Raw genomic sequence first — 21,007 nt, 5'->3', positions numbered from 1 at the left:
GTAAGGGCAGGGGGAAGGGGATTCCGCGGTGATAGGGCAGTAACCTCGGAGGTACCACGGTTAGTCTATAATAGCGCTTAATGAATAATTTTAAGAAACATGACTTGGAAACCAAGCTGGAGAGATTTCTTTCCTTAGAAAAAAAGAAAAATTCATAATGGTCCGAAAGCCAGACGATATTTTGTGGTAAACTGATGACACAAGTTTTGACCACTTAAATAAATAGCCTTGCATGGATTGACATGGAAAATGGTCGTCTGCCACGTTGTAGCGTGTGCCGTTACGTGGCAGACAATCATTTCCCGTGTCAGTGCATGTAAGGCCTTTGATTTAAGTGGTCAAAACTTGGGTCACGAGTTGGTCACTAAGTATAGTCGGGCTCTCGCCAGGGCCGGATTCAGCTACTTGTCGCCCATGGGCCGCTTATATTTTGCCGCCCCCTTCTCATTCGTTTTGAAACTCGAAAAAAACCATCAAGTGAACGTGCCAGCGGGGGAGGGGTGCATAAGACGCATTTACTCGTGTTGAACACATTTTTTGGGAAAGCCCTGTCAACACTACTAGCAAAATTCACGAACTTTGCGCGAAGTTAAGTTCCGTAAACCTATCTCTGTGTGGACAAGGCCTTCCTTCATAAGAAATGAACGAAAAAATTATGAAAGAACAAACGTAAATGTGGTTCAATGATTTTAACTTCCGCCGCCGCGCCGCGCAGACCGCACCGTGTTGGACGCAATGCGTGAAGTATTCACGCAGTCTTGTAGGCGCTATGCGTTTCACGCTGACCGCACTGTGTTTGGCGCAATGCGTGAAGTATTCATGCATTCTTGTAGGCGCTATCCGTTTCACGCTGACCGCAATGACCGCACTGTGTTTGATGCAATGCGTGAAGTATTCGTGCAGTCTTGTAGGCGCTTATATGTGTTACATGCCGATCGCCGCGCCGAGGGCTTCTCCTTTTCATCTCAAGTCCTCGTTATCATTTCTCTCTAAGTCGCGCCGTTCCAGGCCAAATTGCGTGTTTGGTTTCTCTCGTAACTCGACTTATTGAAGGTGCTGTCTCTTGTATCACTTAAGAGACGACAAAATTAGAAATTACTATACTCTCAGGAATGAGAGATTTTGTCGCCTTTTCTCGTTTGTAATTTTTTTTTTTCTAAATCCGATTTTTTTTTATACCTACACTTTAAAAAATTGCAAATTTTGCCGCCCCTTAGATTTGCCGCCATGGGCCGCGGCCCATGTGGCCACCCTCTTAATCTAGCCCTGGCTCTCGCACTATAAGAAGAAAACACTATTCAAGACTTGAAATTTATTGAAGACAATTTAAAGAGGGGCTTTGATAGTTTTCCTTTTTTTAAAACATATTAAAAGAAAATTTAAATTGTCCTTAGGAATTGACCGACTCGGCAGCTAATTTTTCACGCTTTTCTTTTGTGTTAGCCCTCAAAAATCGTCAAAGAAACCTGACGAGGCATAGTTTAAATGGCAGCAAATCGAAATTCTTCTCTGCCCAGATTGAGAGAGTGAAAATAGGATACATACATAGAAGCCGCTTTTACAGCGCTCTTTGGCGCTCTGCGACTCCCAGCCGCCAAAGTCCCCTATCCTCCCCGAGCCCTTCAGGGAGTTGGCACTGCCCCATTTCCTCTAAGACCCCCTGTCCCCACCATTTCACCAGTGGCGTGGCGTGCTTTGCGATATATCGATTTATGTACCATTTATACCTATGGAATAGGATCGATAGATAGGGTGTCCGCAACGAACACCTTAATAATCGATTCTTTACCATAGTTTCAAATGGGGGAATATCGATAGTCGAAGTCGACCATTCACGCCTCACCACTGCCTTTCACTGGGCGTCTCCTCCATCTCCTCCTCCTCGGAACCCAATCAAGTATTTTCTTCAGCAGCCTCTCTTCCGTCATCCATATGTTAACATGACAACACCGGACAAGCTGTTTGGTAATGACGTCGAATACGAAGTCATTTTCGACTGAAGAAGAGGATACTTTGCTAACAATGATCATGTTGATGCGTGAAGCACGGTACCATGTTTTATTCACCATCGTGATCATTTTTAGCATAGTATAGTGGCATACCCGAACCAGTCTCGTTTATCACTGAGATGAGCTACCTACCCGAGAGCGGTCCGGAAAAATTTGTTTTGAAAGAATTTGCATGAGAGTCGTTAATTATATATTTTTTCCTGTTAATTCATCTTGTGCAGTCTATTGCCTACGTTTTTATTAAAAACTCTCAAAGTTTGGGCTGTAATGGCGGTAGATATTTAAAATTAGACAGAATCCACCTTTAAATTTTGTCAAATTCGCGATGCAGAAGGCCAGCAAAAGGCTAAAAGGTTGTATTAACATTAATTGAACGAACTTCAATAAAAAGGACTACTAAATGTTTTTCTATATTGAAGCACCAACACAAAAAGATGAAGAAATTTCACTGACGAAATAAAAGTATGAATTTATTTTCAGTTTGTATTGCAGGAAAAAATGATAATCAACCAGTGCCAAACACAGTTAGAATTTTAATTGGACTAAATGAACCGCGTTAAGCAGAAAGGAACCAAACCACATCAGCATTCGCCAAATTTAATTGGGCTATTTATGTTTTACATGAAAACGGTTGTGCGGATGTTTCGTGCAAATTTCAGTGAATTTTCTGCATAGTGCGAGGCAAATTCCTTGTATTTTCAAAGGAATCCGTACAAACGTTCTCTCTGAAAAATTAAATTGCCCAGTTAAATTTGGCGATAAGAGTCGTGTGCTGGTTCCTTTTTACTAAACGTGGTCGAAATAATCTGAAATGATCCAAGGGAATTAAGTCGTGTCAAGGAAAAAAGTATAAAATGAGCTTATACACTTCAATAGTCCACATTTGAGGTACTAAAAAATTTTCATAGACTTTGATTCTTGGTAGAAGGAATGCACTGAATTTTACAAAGAGGAGCTAAGACGTATAAATTCATACTTATTGGGAATTTTGAAGTTTAAATTTTCTTATTTAATGACACTCGACACTCAGTCTGACAAATTGACACATTTATGGTAAAAGAAATTAAATTTCATGCAAACGCTACGAACACACGAGTAGTTTTTTTCAGTAAAAATACGTCCAAATGGTGTTTGAGTCCATTTTTGAAATGATAAAAGTTATTCGTGAGCCTCAATCTCATAGCAGAAGAATGTGATTGATTTTTACTTTTATTTAATATTTTAAGTTAAATTAAACTAATTATTTTCAAAATCATAATTATTTACTCAATTTAATGCACTTGTTAAACTTAAAATCATTCATAACTCATTTTTCTGAAAAATATGAGAATGTGTTCCTCCCTGTCAGTCTTTAGTCCAATTGATACGGATATAGATTGGTAAACTCGATGACCGAATTTCCCTGATCTTAATTGGTGTACTCAATTCTAACTAGTTTTGACGATGGTAATCCGACATTCGTGATTGCGTGGATGAAACCATAACTGATTTGTTTTACTGTTTTATGCAATTCTACGCTTAAAATTTGATTTTAGTACCTATTTGCCAACTTCAAATATTCATAAATGTAATTTTATCACTCATCAAAAAAGGATTGAATCTATTGATAAGGTGACATATTTTTTTTTTATTTTTTAAAGAAATTATTTAGATGATTGATGATGATGGAAGGAATTTACCTTCGACCAAGAATAGATTCATTCATTTCATGTTCGGCAAGACAGCAGTATGTACCATTTTTTTTACGCTTGCAGGTTACTTTTGGACAGATAATAAAATATTTTAAGGTTAGATGTGGGAGAAAAAGGTAGGTACTTACCATTATAGTCAAGACAGCAGTAGGTACAGATTTCTCAGAAAATAATGCGGACTTTCTGTTTTTTTTCTGAAATGACGTCAATTTTTGCGCGCTTGCAACTTTTTATCCCTATCAATTTTCTAATATAAATGTTTAGGACGAATTTTGCCGTCTTGGCTAAATTAGTCAGTTCGCATCTAGGTAAACGAGCCTCTAGACGAGGCATGAATACACATGTTTTTTCTTCAAAATTTCACTAAAAAATAAATCTCTCCACAGAAAGTCTGAAAATCCAGTGTCAAAATATAAGAGTTTATAACTAACATCGGTTAATTAGTAAAGGTACAAATAGAGAAATGAACAATTGTAGAAATCGCATAACTTCCATTTGATCTATGTTAAAAATACTTGTTAATATCTTGTTCAGGAGTTGCTTTCCGGATTCCTGTTGAATGAATTGGACGTATTTCTGCCAAAGAACTATGTGCATTAAGACATGAGCCCTGAGACCCATAAGAATATATGCATACCAGGGCTCACGTCATAATGCACATAGTTCCGTTGGTAGAAATACGTCCAATTGCTCTCTACGTCAGATTTTGAAGAGAAAACATGTGCCTTTTCAACTGGTTCAGACCTTGTCTGGTGACCCATCAGATTAGTCCGACAGAAAGGAACCAAGCCACATCAGCTATTGCCAAGTTTAACTGGGCAATTAAATTTTTTACCAGAGAACGTTTGCGCGGATTTCCATGAAAATTTTGAGGAATTTGCTTCGTACCATGGAGAATTTTCACTGAAATTTGCACGAAAATCCGCACAACCGTTTTCATGTAAAAAATTAAATTGCCCAATTAAATTTGGCAATAGCTGATGTGGCTTGGTTCCTTTCACACGTTACCACTCTTGTCGGTAACACGGCAGATTTAGAGATGGTCTCTCTAGCTCATCTATGAAATCATCTAACTACATCGGGAAACTAATGGCACATAAGATCTGATTGACGCTCCGCAGCCCTTGACAAGATATACGATAAAAAAACAATTTAAAAAGCGAGTAACAAGGCTAAAATTTCACTAATGAAACCAAAACGTTTCGGCTGAAAACCCAGCCTTCCTCAGTTAGACAAAAAAGTAAACAGAAAAATGGTAAAAATCTAAATAGTACCTGGCTGGACCTTTCAAAACGCGAGAATGTTGTTATGAAAGAAAACATGACAACACTTTCAATAACTACTAACTTTCATAACAACATTCTCGCTTTTTGAAAGGTACAGCTAGGTACTATTTTAGATTTTTACCATACTGTTTACTATTTTATCCAACTGAGGAAGGCTGAGTTTTCAGCCGAAACATTTTGGTTTTATTCATGAAATTTCAGCCTTGTTACCCGTTTTTTAAATTGTTTTTTTATTGTAATGGCACATATCGACGGTGTAAGTCGGCAATCACATAACTCGGTTTGCGACGTCGCAGACTTCCTGTCATATTTTATTTCTTAAACGGAAAACTACTCAACGGCAATTCTTTAAAACTGCCGTGATTTTACTTCTCTGTGCGAAGAAAATTCTGCTAAAACTTCAAGAAATGACGTCAATTTGTTCTCCTTTAAAAAATAACATAGAGGCGGAGATTTTCAGACACCGCAAACGAGATATGTGATTGCGGACTTACGCCGTCGATATGCTTCTTCTTAACTGAGCCGAAAATAGTAGCTCCTTATTGAAAATGTATTCCGAATGTGCTTGGACTCACCAGTGCCGTTGGCGTTCAAACCGGGTATCCTCTGCGATGCGTCGGGCGTCGCGGCGCTGGACGTCGTGGGCGCCGGCGAGGGGATGGACGTCGGCGTCGGGGTCGTCGCGAGGGGGGCGTCCGGGGTCCGTAGTCGCGGGGGCTGCCGCTCCATTCGACGTCGAGTCACGGATTTCCACAAGCGCAGTTCTCAAGGAAGCGAGGCTAAGAAGTCATGCTTCGATCTCGGATCGTGGACTGGCCGCGGGCCTCCGCCGCGTCCCAAGGAGCCGGCGTCGCCCGCCTCCCCTCCCGCCGCTCCCCTTCAAGGAAACGAAGGGTTGAAAAAAGGAGAGAAAAAACTCCCCGGAGAAAGAAAAAACGCCCCACCGCGGCCCTCCGCCGCGTGCCGGCCGCGATTCGCTTCCTCGGTTGCCTACTCTCGCATCCATGGAAAATTACGCAAGATGTGAGTGCTAGAGGGTACGCCCTGGGCCGCTACGCGGCCCACCCCCCGGAGTACGCTTCGCGCTCTCTGCGTTGCTTCGCGGGTCCTTGTGATATTTGAATCAGTGAGAACGAAAACACACCAACTCGAAAAAAATGAATGTAATCAAGACACATACAAAACTGCACAGTACACTGAAAAAATAATCTCGGTGTATTTACTAAGAAAAGGGTAAAATTACCAAGAATTCAGGGTTCTATTTGATCCCAGTTTTTCCTTGGGAAAATTACCATTTATGGAATTGGTAATTTTACCGAGAAATCTCGGTAAAATTATTGAACTTTCTCGGTAATTTTACTGGACCTTGGTAAAAACGCCAATATTTTTTATCGACTGTGGTAGAATTACCGAGATAAAATGGCGAAGTGACCGGGAATTGATTACCAATAAAAGTGGTATTCTTACCTGAAAAAAACAGTAAAAATACCGGTTTTTAGGTAAGCTTACCAGTCTGTCTTGGTAAAATTACCAATAATTGGTAAAAAAAGTGAGATGGTTAAGGTACCAACGGACCGTGGTAAAAACGCCGAGAATTTTTTTTCAGTGTTCGCGGGTCCTTGTGATATTTGAATCAGTGGGAACGAAACACACCAACTCGAAAAAAATGAATATAATCAAGACACATACAAAACTGCACAGTAGGTGAAGAAATTAGTCTAGGAAAAAGATTTTTGGTGCAGAAAGACAAGTACTTAAAGATACTTTAAAGGTCCAAGTTAGAACAGATGCGCTAACTTCAATGACTTTTATAAAAATTGACTGTCTTTAATGAGAATTGAGCATTTTCGAGTTACCGAGTTGGTGTGTTTTCGTACTCACTGATTCATTTATTGGGCTCGTCTAGCGACTATCAGTATCTTCTGTCGGTATCCGCAAAAATCATGAAAATCGGCCTGGTGGTTCTTTAAAACGAACAGCACAGAAACTTATTGCATTGAACCATTGCATAGTTTCACCTGACAACTATTGTTTTATTATTGAAGGGTACGTTTTAGCTTATGAAGTTTCAGGACATTTTCGTCAAATTACAAAAGAAATTCGCAAAAAGCGTCGCGAAGAAACCATTTAACCGTTTTTGAGTAAGTAAGGTAATTGTCAGTTGAAACTTATTCTTCCAATAACGCAGTTGAGCCTCTCTGATTTTCATTCATATATCTCCTTATTTTGTCCAAGTCAACAGTTGAAAACATATTCATTTTCTGCTGATCAGGTAGTTTTCATTTTTATACGAAATCACCGAACGTTTAGACACCTGCAAATCCTCAAAAATTGTGAAACCAAACCGAAGTCATGACGTATAAAATTTGCTTTTCTTTTTAATGAAGTGGTTATTTGCTCAGTACCTTACCGTCAAATAAAACGTCTTTCGTCAGTAACGTACCGTCAAATAAAACGTTACTCGTCGGTACTGTTGCCTTTGCTATAAAAATCTCCCTAGAAATGTGCACAAAGTTATGTTTTAACAATTTAAAACTGACGTATATTTTACACTGCGGTCCAAACTTTAAGAAACGCACTAAAAGAAGATATGATGATATGGTTATTTCCAGGCATCTACTGACGGGACAAATTTCTTAATACCTCAATACATCATCTCATCATAAGCGGAACTGATTAGAATCGAAGTAAAACGATGCACTGTCAGAAGATGCAGTAGTTGAAACAACATTTAATGTGAATAGACGTGGCTACATTACTGCAAGCAACTATTACTGCTCCTGCTGCCGCTCACATTGCCTACTTCAATATTGAAGGCGCACTGGTCTGAGTGAGCGCGCGACGAAGTACTGTTGATAGTATAGCCCACTAATACAATTTTTCATGTGCATGAACGTGGTTACATTACCACATGTCCAAAATTTCCGTATTAATTTACCTACACTGGAAAAAAAACACAATGGATCCAGAGTCCAGACTCTTAATCAACGACAAGAAAAAGTACTCTTGATTCAATCAGAATCTAGCTTAAATCAAGAACCAAGCCTCTTAATTTAAGCGGATTTCGTTTTGATTCAAGCAAAAATCTGATTGAATCAAGAGTATTTGTTCTTGTCAATGTTTTCAAGAGTCTGGACTCTAGATCCAATGTGTTTTTTTTTCCAGTGTGCCTGATGAATAAAGTTCTATTTAGAGATATACGGTATCGAAGAATGACGTTTCATACGACGGGATGATACCGACGACTGACGTCATCCTTGAAAGAAGAAAAAGAAGTTTTAAATCAGTGAGCTTTTCAAAGTTTTCATACGTAGAGTGGTTAAGGATTAAGGAGAGAAAGTTGGTGTTTAGCGTTTTATTTTGATTAAGGCTCTTCAAATGGTTCATTCACTGAAGGCGACGAAGAACTTTAAAATCTAAGCACAAATTTTGGTCACAAATGTGTATATGTTTTTGCACATGCGTTAATGGTAACATTATGGAAAGATAAAATATTTTCACAAATGTATTTATAAATAAGCTCACATGCACAAATTAACTATTTGACAAAGGTATGAACAAAACAATGCACGGGAAAAAATTCTAGTTCAAGATACTGTACGAATGACAGTGCCCTGCTGCTAATTTGAGGAACCATTTGGAAGTATTCAAGTCATAGGGAACAAACTGCATTACAATTTCGTAGGATCTCTTTTTGTACTTTATTTGTTTAACGAAACTTTAATGAAAGATGACATTCTTGTTCGAAATTATCTTTGTTTTTATACCACTTTGCGAGAAGTGGTCCTTTAGAATTTCGAAACATCATGCGTAACCATCTTCACTTTAAAAAATAAAACACATGATTACTCAAAGCTATATAACCATCCTAGGAGGAAGCGTCTCAGGCACTATCATACTTTGAATATATTTTACTAACACGCACTATACTCATTTTGGCTCACCCACAAAAGCACCTATCTGCATAGGAAAACTAATGACACATACGTTGTTTGTGAAGTGAGCCAAAAATTGGAATTCCCTGTTGCAAATCCCATTTCATGATGATATACTTAACAGCATTACAAGGGGAGGGGGGGGAGGCAAAAATCTGAAAAAGGCGTTCAGTAACACTTGAACTATCTCCAAGGATGAATTGCGGGAGTATATTTCCAGCTTGAATAAGTCCATTTGAATTGTTATGAGGTTTTAAACGCTTAAGCTTCACATTTCCAAAATGCGGCATGATTTTCATAAATGCCGTCAGACCTGTAGTACCTCCAACTAGAATTTTCTCCACAAATAAATAAATAAATTTTTATGACGGATAATAATATAGTAGCGACAATATTCAAATTGGTATTCGAATATCAGTAACTTGGTGCCAGTTGGAAAACGTGAACGTCCTTCAGTACTGCCATTCTGAGGAAAAACGTCGTATGAACATTCGAATGTTGTCAAATTTTCGCTGAAAAAATACTTATTTCCAAGGAAAGTTATGAATATTTTTTCTTGAAATGTTTTCTTGAAATACTTCAGATCAAATTGCGATTAAAATTGGGAAAAATTTGAAGAAAAATATTTACAAGTTTTTCAGAAAATTTGCGTTTTAGTAGAGTGAATCTGATGACGTCTGAAGGCTCATACGGCGTTCTTTCTTAGCATAGCAGAATACTAGCGTACAGAGATAGATTATCGACAGTGAAACTGCCAGACCACGTATTTCGTTTGCGGTGCGTAAAAATATCCGCTCCTATTTTATTTTTTTAAAGGAGAAAAAATCAACATCATTCCCTGAAGTTTTTAAAGAATTTTTTTCGCACAGAGAGGAAAAATCTCGAGAGTTTTCAAGAATTAATGTTGAGTGGTTTTCCATTTAAAAATTATAGTGTGGCAGGAAGTCTGCAATGTTGGAAACCGAAATACGTGGTCTGGTAATTTCACCGTAGTTATGTATATCTCTTGTACTTCATCAGTTCAAACAATTTCCGAGCACGTGTATGCATCATTTCACTGAAATTTTACTCCTTATGCCGCAATTTGTTGAAAAACAAACGGACGTATTTCTGTCAAACGGAACTATGTGACGTGAGCCCTGTTATGCATATATTCTTATGGGTCTCAGGGCTCATGTCATAATGCACATAGTTTCGTTTGACAGGAATACGTCCAAATGTTTCGGGTCATCGTTCTATTCTAAAGGCATAAATTAATTTTATAAGTTACTGTTACGAGGAATCGTAATCTTCAGCTATCACAGAGATTCTTAATTTTCAAACAGAAGGAAACAATTTGTGTGGAGGCTGTAAGAGCTGGAGCCTGGAGCAAGTGTCATCACGTGACGTTATCTTTGAGCCAGTCGAGGTATTTTGATACGCGGGTGTAGACACCGGGATAGCCGGGCTCCCCGCATTTGTTCCCGAAGGAAACGATTCCCACCTGCATCCAGTGCGATCCCTGTTTCAAGAGAAGGGGTCCTCCAGAATCTCCCTGAAAAAAAATTAGGTTTCAAAAACCAGGTGTAACTAAAAATGAAAACAGAACGTCATTCTTAAGTTGGGCTCAAAAGAAGGAGCCATTTGGAGCCATCATGTCCTTTAAAAATATGAAACTAATAAAATAAGTCAACTTTTGGCCTCTCTTGGAGCGACCTAGGTCCAATCCTGGCTACTAGCGCCTCATTTTTGACGAAGTTGCAATTTTCCAACCCCAAGACTTGGTTAATGTAACCCAAGAATTTACTCGACATAACCCAAAGAAAAACTAACCAAAAAATACCAGCCGCCTGTACCGGTTACTTCGTGCTCTATTTCCAGATTAATACACTCAAAAAAAAAAAAAACTCTGGCTCCAGGAGCCGTAATTACGGGCTATATAGCACTATCGTGCGTTGCGGGTTAGGAGACCGTAAGTCCCGTTTGCTATGGCTTTAGACGCCGTTGCTACGGCTCCTGAATGGGGACTTATACAGTCTCCTAACCCGCAACGCACGGTAGGCTATACATATAGCCCGTAATTACGGCTCCTGGAGCCGGAGTTTTTCTTCAGTGTACAGAATGTCAGTTATATATCTTTTACTATGAATCTGCTTAGGAAAACCAGTTGCACATGCATCGTTTTAAAATAAGTCAGAAGTAGTAGTTCCTTGTCGTATAGTGCAGTCCAATCTCATCACGGTAATTCCTCAGTACACCAAAAACATTCCCCTGAGGATGAAAAATTCAACCGAATGTGGGACTTAATAGACGCCGTCATTCGTGAAGACGGATCCAGGACGAGCCCGCGCAAAGACTCGGAGGGAAGATCGTAGCTGATGTCATCTTCATCCTCCTCCCTCCTCTTTTTCTTCTCTTTTTTCGGTCCGGTCCGACGAGCAGCCTTTTGTTTTAACCCCATATTTGCACGGTTACTGAGCTCCTGCGGTAGATATAGATATACCAGCATTGGTGAATTAATCCTCGTTTAAATATTTGCAGAGTTGCCACTTCCGCTGAAAAATCCACAGTCCCACGACAAGAATGATGAGAAATAGGTGAATTTCAGCTAAATACGGCAACCTTGATGGTTACGTTGCCGGATTGAAGAAATAATCAACGGAGGGTGGAATCATGCTGATATCGACTCTTATTTTGAGTCGGTGGTCATCAAGTGGCGACTCGTGAATGATCGACTATCGAAGTATCCCCATTTAAAGCTTTGGTAAAGAATCGATTCTTTAGATGTTCATTACAAGCACCCTGCTTTCCGATCCTATTCCACAGGTTTAAATGGCAGATCAATCGATGTAACGCAAAGCACGCCACGTCATTGCGATCATCGTAGATGAAGGAAGTAAAATTTTAAAAAATTGAGGAGGCTTTCTTGAAAAACAAACTTTCAAATAGTTTGAAAATCGTCAAAAGTTGATTAACTGCCCAGGCACTTCACGGAATGTCTGATTTGATCACTTTTGGCGACACATTAATTTAAATGAAAGAGCCAAAATTCCTTATGGCGAATGGCGATGGTCAACATTTTCAATTTTTTCATCACTATTTTCCATCGAGCGCTTTGATCATCAAAACCGAGGGTTGTCATAAGGCCGAAAACTTCAGAATAGACGAAATTAGTCAAAGTTTAATTGTTGTCAGAGAAATTTTTCCACCGTGCACAATGATAGAGTGGGCACAAACCTGACAAGCATCTTTGCCGCCCTCCTTCAGGCCGGCACAGAGGAAGTTCTCGGTGATGGGCTGGAAGTAAGTTTTGTCACATTCAGCGTTATTCCAAATAGGTAGCTCAGCTTGGCGTTGTACGGTGCTCTCCTTCCCACCTGTGCAAAATTCCCAAGAACTTTAAATACTTGAAAAATTTGAAACATGACTAGGTGGCTCGCCGATGAAGCTCCTGCATGTGTCAGGAATTTGCGATTTAAGTTCAGTTTTCTGCGTAAAAGTTCTCGAGAAACACGATGGTGTCACTAGTTTTCTCTAATATCAACTCCAAAGCTCAAAAAGCTCTCAAAGTTGAGGCCGTAATGGAGGGGATGTACCACGCCACCCTGAGAGTCCATCTCTATATCTAATCAAACTCTCCACGCAAGGATAGGGAGCATATACATTGGCAGGATTGCTGTGTTTTCAGTTTTAAAGTCCCCAAATTAAGTGGCAATCCTGTTAATATATTTGCTCCCTATCTTTCCACAGAGAGTTTGTGTTGATAGAGGTGGACTCCACGTATAGCGTGGGATATCCCCTCCATTACGGTCTCATCTTTGAGAGCTTTTCTTGAGCCGAAACACTGGAATTTGCCATTAAAATGTATGTGAAACGATCGAAATAACTTATCGTGGTAGGCTGCTTCATTTAGAATAATTGATCCTTGATCCTTCATAAAGGCTTTGAATGAACACGACAAGCGTTATCAACTTGCGAGAATCGTCAATACATGTAACACGTGATCCACTATTAGTGCCTTTTAATTTTTACAAAACTTAAGAAAAAAAAATCTGCATTTTTAATTTTAAAACACAATATTTACAGGTCACGGCCTAAAAAGGCCCTAAAATCCCTATTCAAAAAGGTGTAATATGAATCAAAACACGGCATGTCCAGTGGCCAGCAACATCTTTGATAAACTTCCATAAAACAAAATTAGAGGCAAAAAAGTGTCCCTGTGGATCTACCGCTCAATCTATAATATCATTAAATTGAATTTATTGGTTTTGTAAAATCAAAATTTCGGTCTGTTGAACCAAACTGACGGTTTATACGTTACCGAGATTTGCATTTATATTTTTGAGTGTTTAGTTAAAAAATCTTTTCAATTTTTTCGATTCGATAAAATTTTAAAGTTCGGCTACATGGACCGAAATTCCGGTAGCACGATCCACGCGTGAAGTTTCAAAGACTACTGCGCTACTTTAAAAATAAAACGTTTGATTCACCCAGCTAATTTTTTCACATCGCAACTTTGGCTGGTTAAATGAAAATCCAAGAAAAGGGGTAGCTAAGAATGATTCCACAAGAGTATCAATTTATTCGTAAAGGATCAGTTTCTCCGGATGTACTAAGATTAAACTTTATATCAGTGGCGTGGCGTGCTTTGCGATAAATCGATTTTTATACCATTTAAACCTATGGAAAAAGATCGATAAACAGGGTGTTCGCAGCGAACACCTTAATAATCGATTCTTTACCATAGGTTTAAATGGCAGAACAATCGATACATTGCAATTCACGCCACGCCACTGCTTTATATTACATTTGATAACCACCATTTGTCAAAAAGTAAAGTTTTCAGTCCCTTGCATGTCTAAGATTTGTATCAAATTTAGCCCAACCATTGCCAAAATTGCTCCTAAACGGTTTTAAATTGTAACCCCATGAATTAAGTACTATTTTTTTCAGACCATAGTTACAACTCAACAGTCTCACACTTTTTCCTCTTCTTTAATTGATCTGCTCAAGGGTTATCAATTCTTTGTTGTGATGCTCAAAATCTAATGATACAGAGAGCGTTACAGACCGTTATAAGATCAAACGCATGCTCATACTTTAATCAAAGAGATTAAGGGGGAAATTAAACTTTTTTTTTGTTTTAGACCCTTAAAGTATAATGCCAGATTGCAGCAGTGAAGTATTTAATTTTCTGTTACCTTCATCTTCACATTAAAGTATATGGGTAACTGTTGTTACTTGGCACGTTGAAACGCTGCCACGTGTTTTTCTTCCGTATTCTTTTCCATTTTTTTAAACTTTTTTTTTTGTTTTCTTCCGCATTTTAAACGGTCTTCGACCGAAAAGCTTCTTTGCTCCGTGCCGTGAGCCGTCTCATTTTCCTGCTTAGCCGCACGGTACACTCTCTGTCGTTCTTCCCCTGCGAAATAAAGACCTCCTATCCCTCTGGGATTGGGGTGTAGTTTTTGTTCCCCTCCCTGCTTCCCGCGGACGGACCAATACGAGAATGTATATTTTTTACAGCCCGGGACAATTCATCTTTCTCTCCTCCCTTGCGTTTTTTCCCCCCTTCCCCGTGTAACACGTCCTCCTTCTTGCATTATTCCATTTCTGCGCTGCATTGTCGAATCTCATCGGAATCTTTCTGCGAGTTTGGAGCTCTGGTGTACTCAGCCACTCACCGCGAGTCGAAATTCTTGAAGTGAAAGAACACCGGAAATGAACAAGTATCGAGTAATCGTCACCTTCCGCCCAAAGTATTAAAAGCGCCCTTTGACGTTTAAAAATTTCCGACACCATTTTATTTTTTCACAGAGAGATTGATGGTTGAATATGTTTGCAAATTTCACTGAATTTTTTCGGCAGCACACAGAATATTCAGTGAAATTTTCGGACAGCTTAGTTGAACAATTTTTCTGTAAAAAATGGAATGGCGGAGGGAATTTGTAAACATCGCATGGCGCTTGTGATACTTTGGCCAGAAGGTGGCGATATTAGAACTGCACGGAAATTGACAAGACTAAAGCGCTGATATTCTTGAACTTGCCGCCGAGCCTAGAAGAAAAACTTCCTCTTGAGGTGACAACAAAATATGCTTAAGTTGGGAAAAAAGTAGCTTGTATCACGTATAATTTTGATTGATTTAAGCAATTTTATTTTTCATTCTACAGGAAATCTTCTTGACGGCAAATTAAGTAATTTCCCTTCCAATTTTACATTTTACAATAAGGTTCCACTATTTCTATAAAATAACGTATGCGCATATAGAAGCTATTAGCATACGTGTTGTTTCTAAAAGGAGTCATATTGTGATTCTTAATTGCTAGAGCTAAATGAAATTCATTTGAATTTAAGAAATAAAGGAACGTGTACGCGTAAAAGCACATTTTAGCTGGCTAATCTCTCCTCTTCCTTTTTAAATAGGACCAGAGGCCTGCTTGTCTAGCTTCTAATCTCGGCAGCCAATGATGCTTAGTGGATCGAAACACCTCTTTGGGAAATCCGATTTTAAAGTGACACCAGTTAAGAGCAAACTATGACGAAGTATTGGCTAGTAAATCAAAGAATCAATTTCTGCTTGAGTCAGTGGCGATTCCTGGAAGTTAGCAACATTGTTTTTCCTCCATTTAAATGCATGAAAACAATCGATTCTTGGGGCGGCAACAATTGCCTCGCCTCAAATCGATATTTTTAATGGATTTCAACCGATGAAAAACAGTGTTTAGCTTGTAAATTTGCCTCTGGCTCAAATGAACAACTAGACAGGGTAAGGTGCCATCTAAACACCTTAAGATACGTTTTAAATTATGTAAATTGACGTCATCCGCCGCGGTAGTGACACTATTGGTCTCTTCCCACCTTGCTTTCATCCGTGTTTAAGCGTATTTTCGTTGATGATCGGTCGAGCCAAAATGTCGCAAAAATGGCGGCGAAATCTTAATCGGGTTGGCACACATTTGAGGTTAGGGCCGGATTTAGGGGATGGCCACATGGGCCGCGGCCCATGGCGGCAAATTTAGGGGGCGGCAAATTTTGCAATTTTTTTAAATGTAGCTATAAAGAAAAATCGGATTCAGAGAAAAAATTACAAACGAAAAAAGGTGACAAAATCTCTCATTTCCCGACAGTGTATCTCTAATTTTATCGTCTTCCTGTGATCCAATATACAGCACCTTTAATTAGTCGAGTTAAGACTAATTGTAAGAGAAAAACCGAACACGGAATTTGGCCTGGAACGGCGCGGCGCAGAGAGCAATCGAGAACTTGAGATGAACAGGAGAAACCCACGGCGCGGCGGACGGCATGTAACACATATTGGCGCCTACAAGACTGCATGAATACTTCACGCATTACGTCAAACTTAGTGCATGCAGCAGCGGTCAGTACTGTAGAAATACTTCACGCATTGCGCCAAACACGGTGCAATCAGCGCGGCGCGGCGGCGGAAGTTAAAAGTATTAAAGCACATTTAAGTTTGTGCTTTCATAATATTTGCGTTCATTTCTTGTGTGTCGAAGGCCTTGTCCACACAGAGATAGGTTTACGGAACTTAACTTTCGCGCCAAGTTACGTGAATTTTTGCTAGTAGTGTTGACAGGGCTTTCGCAAAAAATGTGTCCAACACGAGTAAACGCGTCTTATGCACCCCTCTCCCTCCGGCACGTTCACTTGATGGTTTTTATGGATGTTTCAAAACGATGAGAAGGGGGCGGCAAAGTACAGGCGGCCCATGGGCGGCAAGCAAGTCAATCCGGCCCTGTAACCTCAAATTGAGGTTACACTTTCAAAATTGATGCTGGCCGGATGCCATCATCTTCATCAGGTCATTTCTAAACCTTACTTTTTGTAGGATTATATTTTGGCTCCAACGTTTGTAAAAATTCCACCTTCTATCCGTCTGGAGAGTCCCGATATTGTTCCGAAAAATTATGATCGCGTCAAAACAAAATACGAAACCGCATGATCCACGCATTTTGGCTCGACCGAGCATCGAAGAAAATACGCTTCCATACGTTGAGTGAGTAATGCAAATGTCACACCGACTGATGAATAAAAGGTGGAAGAAACAAGGGTGTCACTACCGCGGTATAGATGGCGTCAAAAACCGAGTTTTTCAAAGCGCGATATCTCGATTCATATTGAACGTAGAAAGTTGCTGTTTGGACAGATCTTATTATTATTAGCTGATCTACACGAATCAGGCACCAAAACACGATTCCATAACCAGCGCAATTGACTTATTCTTGCTGGAAGGATACGATATTGGTTCCGGTGGGACTTACCGTAGTAGGTGGTGCCCCAGCCGACGACGGTGGGGTTGCGGCCGGTGAAGGGCTCGTCCTTGAGGTTCTCGGTGGGGAGGCAGACCGGGATGACGTAGCGGGAGCGCTTGACCGGTCGGTCGAGGACCAGGACGGCGATGTCGTTGTAGAACCCGACCCGACTGAACCGGGGGTGGGCCCGCACCTCCAGGACCCCGTAGGTCTCCGGCGCCGAGGGCTCGTCGTCTCGCCGCAGGTCGATGTCGCCCAACCGCACCGTGAACTGCCGCGCGCTGAAACTGATTCGAACAAGTGGTGAATACGTTTTCACGTTATTAGTCTCGATACACGATCAAGTCCGAACCATTACCATCTAAGTGTAGAGAGTCATCGTCTTAAATCATTAATTTGCTTAGTTAAAAAATGAAAACTTGGCAGTAATGTTTCCTGTGCAGAATGATGAGTGGTGGCACTCCATTGATCAAAATTTGACGGCAGTACAATTCTTGATCAAGAGGATTGTTGCATGATGACAACCAGTCATCAGTGGTTACATTAATCAGGATTGGTTCGGATTTGATCGTGTGTCCAGACCTATTTAAATACCATCTTGCTGCTTTTAGGAGCATGTTTTGCAGAGGCGTAGCTAGGAATCTTCTCGGGGGGGGGGGCATGTGTCCACCTTTCGTGTGAAGTAGCGGGGAGGGGTGAGAATGTAGGATCCCGTTTTTCTGGATGGCCACGAGATTTTGGGGGGGCCAGCCCCCAGGACCCCTAGCTACCCTGATGTTTGCCTACTCTCTTTGAATGAATGCGAATCCTTTACAAGTTATTTCGATACTACAATTGCTGCTCGTGTGAGCTCGTTCTGCCTACTCTCTTCAAATGAAGGCGAATTCATTTATACATTGTTCAAATACCATTTCTACTACTCTTAAGAGATCATTAATTAATTATGAATTTTCTAAACCCACCTCGTTTGCAAAAGTATACTCTTCCTTTTACGTTATTTAAGGCGCCCTCGTTAATTATCGTTTCAATTTAAGTAACTACTCGCTATTAAAAATCATTTTTAGGTTAAGTTACGTTAAAAATAGTTTTTGAGTTGAACTTGGCTTGCTACTCAGGTCGATACATACGGTCTTTGGCGGTTGTCCCGCGTGCAGTGGGCCGCTGTGAGTATGTGTCGCTCCCCGATGAGGGATCCTCCACACCAGAATTCGGTTCGTCGCGGGCCGTGGAGAAATATGGCGGCCATCCACGGCCAGCGTCCCGGAAGTGACTCCTCTCCTCCGACCACCCGGAACTTAGGGACCTCCGGTTCGCCGCAGTCTACGTCAATTGAACGAAAATCAAAACAAGTAAGATTAAACCAATAATGGTGGGACATGAATAAAAGGGGCGTAACATTGCGCTGGTTACAGAATTGTGTTTTAATGCTAGATTCTTGTAGATCACCTAAAAATAATACGATCTGTCCAAACAGTATCTTTCTACGTTCAATATTGAGCCAGAGGCGGATCCAGCAATTTGGCAACACCGGATTCCTCCATTTAAAACTGTGCTAAATAATCGATTCTTGTCGGAGCACCTGGCCCCTCCAAGAATCGATACATTTCCATAGGTTTAAATCGAAGTTATCCGGTTTTGCAAAATTGCTGGATCCGCCAATGATATTGACCGATATATCACGCTTTGAAAATTCCGTCTATGACTTCATCCAACGCGGTAGGGACACCTTTTTGGTTTCTTCCATACTTACTATACTCATTTGCACTGACCACTCACATGCCGGAAAGCAAGGTGGAATAAATCAAAGGTGTCACTACCGCGGTGGATGACGTCAGAAACCGAAATTTTCACTGCAAGATATCTTTGTTAGTATAATTGAGAGTTGCTGTTTAGACAAATCTAATTTTTGTTAGCTGATCTACAAGAATCAATTATCAAAACATAACTCTATGACCAACGCAACTGACCAATTACTTACATCTAGAGTTTTGAGGACAAACCGTACATAAAGCACGTCACGCTGAAAGTCAAGTTTTTTTCACCCTCTCTCCCTACAACCCAGCCGTAAAGCGTGTTTACACTACTTTAGAAAATAAGTTAAGGCTTTCCTTGGCCTCCCTCCCAAAAAAGTAGGAAAGTCATTGGCAAACAGGGCCGGATTTACCTACTTGCCGCCCATGACCATGGGCCGCCTGTATTTTACCGCCCCCTTCTCATTCGTTTTCGAAACATCAATAAAAACTATCAAGTGAACGTGCCGGAGGGGAGGGGTGCATAAGACGCATTTACTCGTGTTGGACACATTTTTTGCGAAAGCCCTGTCGACACTACCTGCAAAAATTCACGGAACTTGGCGCGAAAGTTAAGCTCCGTAAACCTATCTCTGTGTGGACAAGGCCTTCCATTTATGAGGAATGAACAGAAAAATTAAGAACAAACATATGATCGCACTATGTTTGGCGCAATGCGTGAAGTATTCCTGCACCTGCAGTCTTGCAGGCGCTATGCGTTTCACGCCGACCGCTGCTGAACGCACTGTGTTTGGCGCAATGCGTGAAGTATTCATGAAGTCTTGTAGGCGCCATGCGTTACACGTCGATCGTTGCTGACCGCGTTGTGTTTGATGCTATGCGTGAAGTATTCATGCAGTCTTGTAGACGCTATATTTGTTACAGGCCGACCGCCGCGCCGAGGCGAGGCGAGGGCGTCTCCTTTTCATCTCAAGTCCTCGTTATCATTGCTCTCTGCGCTCCAGGCCAAATTGCGTGTTTGGTTTCTCTCATAACTCGACTAATTAAAGGTGCTGTCTCTTTTATCACCGCAAAATGACAAAAATTAGAAATTACCATACTCTCAGGAAATGAAAGATTTAGTCGTCTTTTTTCGTTTGTAATTTTTTTTTTACCCTAAATTTAAAAAAAAAATGCAAAATTTGCCGCCATGGGCCGCGGCTCATGTGGCCACCCCCTAAATCCGGCCCTGTTGGCAAACTTCTGTTTTACTCGATTTTTGTTTGTTTTCCATTAATAATGAAAAGAAGCAAATATTTTTCAAAAAAATAAAAGCAAAACGAAATATCACGAACATTTTTTGAGTGACTTAGAAATTCTACTATTCGTATTTTCTTGCCTACGGAGCACCTTTTTGGATTAGGGCGTTTTTTTTTTTTTTTTTTTTTTTTTTTTTTTGGTCCAAGAGGAACTCCGTAGTGGCTGAATATGTGGCCGCAGTGATTTTGGTAGCATATCTGATGGTGAGAGATGTAAAAAGTACCTTCGGAGAGGAATGCCGAGGAGGCATCGGTCGTATGGATTGGCACTGACACAACTGGTGGTGCTACATTTGATGGCGCGCTGTTGATTACAGGACGTCTGGTAGTCGACGTCGTATACTGAGGCTTCTGGTGCTCTATTAATACTGGCCGTTCTGTGAGGAATCTGAAACCGAAAAATTTGTAAAATGATATTGGCATTTGTCGAGGGGGAGGGGTGGGTAAGGAAATAAGCTTTAGTATTGACCCCCCCCCCCCCCACTGCTGATCATGTCTTACAATTCTCAGGTCTTTAGCTTTTTCCATCACAATGCGTGTCTAGAAGCCAGTGTTCGAAACTCACAGGCGCCAACGCGCCAAATGCGCCTAAGAAATCGGTCATGGCGCCTAAAAAATGAAGGCTCTGCGCCATTGTGGCTCCTAAAAATTGCCCCCCCCCCCCCGAAAAAAATCATAGTTTTTCTGTTTGGTGATTTTTCGAAATTTCCCCCGAGTAACAGCTACTAGCTCTGTAACTAAAACATCTTGCGTCTAAACTTGTCACTAAATGCGCCGTGATA

The 21,007-nt window shown here is 40.5% G+C and overlaps 2 protein-coding genes across 2 annotated transcripts in view; both read right to left on the bottom strand.

Moving 5' to 3' along the window:
• The window catches only part of nab (NGFI-A-binding protein homolog), a 36,656-nt gene extending 30,872 nt beyond the window's left edge, over positions 1 to 5,784 (bottom strand). The window contains exon 1 of the mRNA XM_072297048.1: positions 5,562 to 5,784. Within this exon, the coding sequence (XP_072153149.1) occupies positions 5,562 to 5,715 (154 nt within the window). The 5' untranslated portion in view covers positions 5,716 to 5,784. The remainder of the gene's footprint in view (positions 1 to 5,561) is intronic.
• Positions 5,785 to 8,326: 2,542 nt separating this feature from the next.
• The window catches only part of LOC109032462 (proclotting enzyme), a 48,100-nt gene continuing 35,419 nt past the window's right edge, over positions 8,327 to 21,007 (bottom strand). Inside the window, exons 6-10 of the mRNA XM_019044607.2 lie at positions 20,450 to 20,613; positions 18,304 to 18,496; positions 17,186 to 17,463; positions 12,138 to 12,277; positions 8,327 to 10,455 (exon numbers count right to left, since the gene is read on the bottom strand). Coding sequence (XP_018900152.2) covers positions 10,300 to 10,455; positions 12,138 to 12,277; positions 17,186 to 17,463; positions 18,304 to 18,496; positions 20,450 to 20,613 — 931 coding nt within the window. The 3' untranslated portion in view covers positions 8,327 to 10,299. The remainder of the gene's footprint in view (positions 10,456 to 12,137; positions 12,278 to 17,185; positions 17,464 to 18,303; positions 18,497 to 20,449; positions 20,614 to 21,007) is intronic.

Source organism: Bemisia tabaci, chromosome 2, assembly GCF_918797505.1.
Source record: "Bemisia tabaci chromosome 2, PGI_BMITA_v3".
Taxonomy (NCBI): Eukaryota; Metazoa; Arthropoda; class Insecta; order Hemiptera; family Aleyrodidae; genus Bemisia; species Bemisia tabaci.
This window is presented reverse-complemented; position numbering and strand designations above follow the sequence as displayed.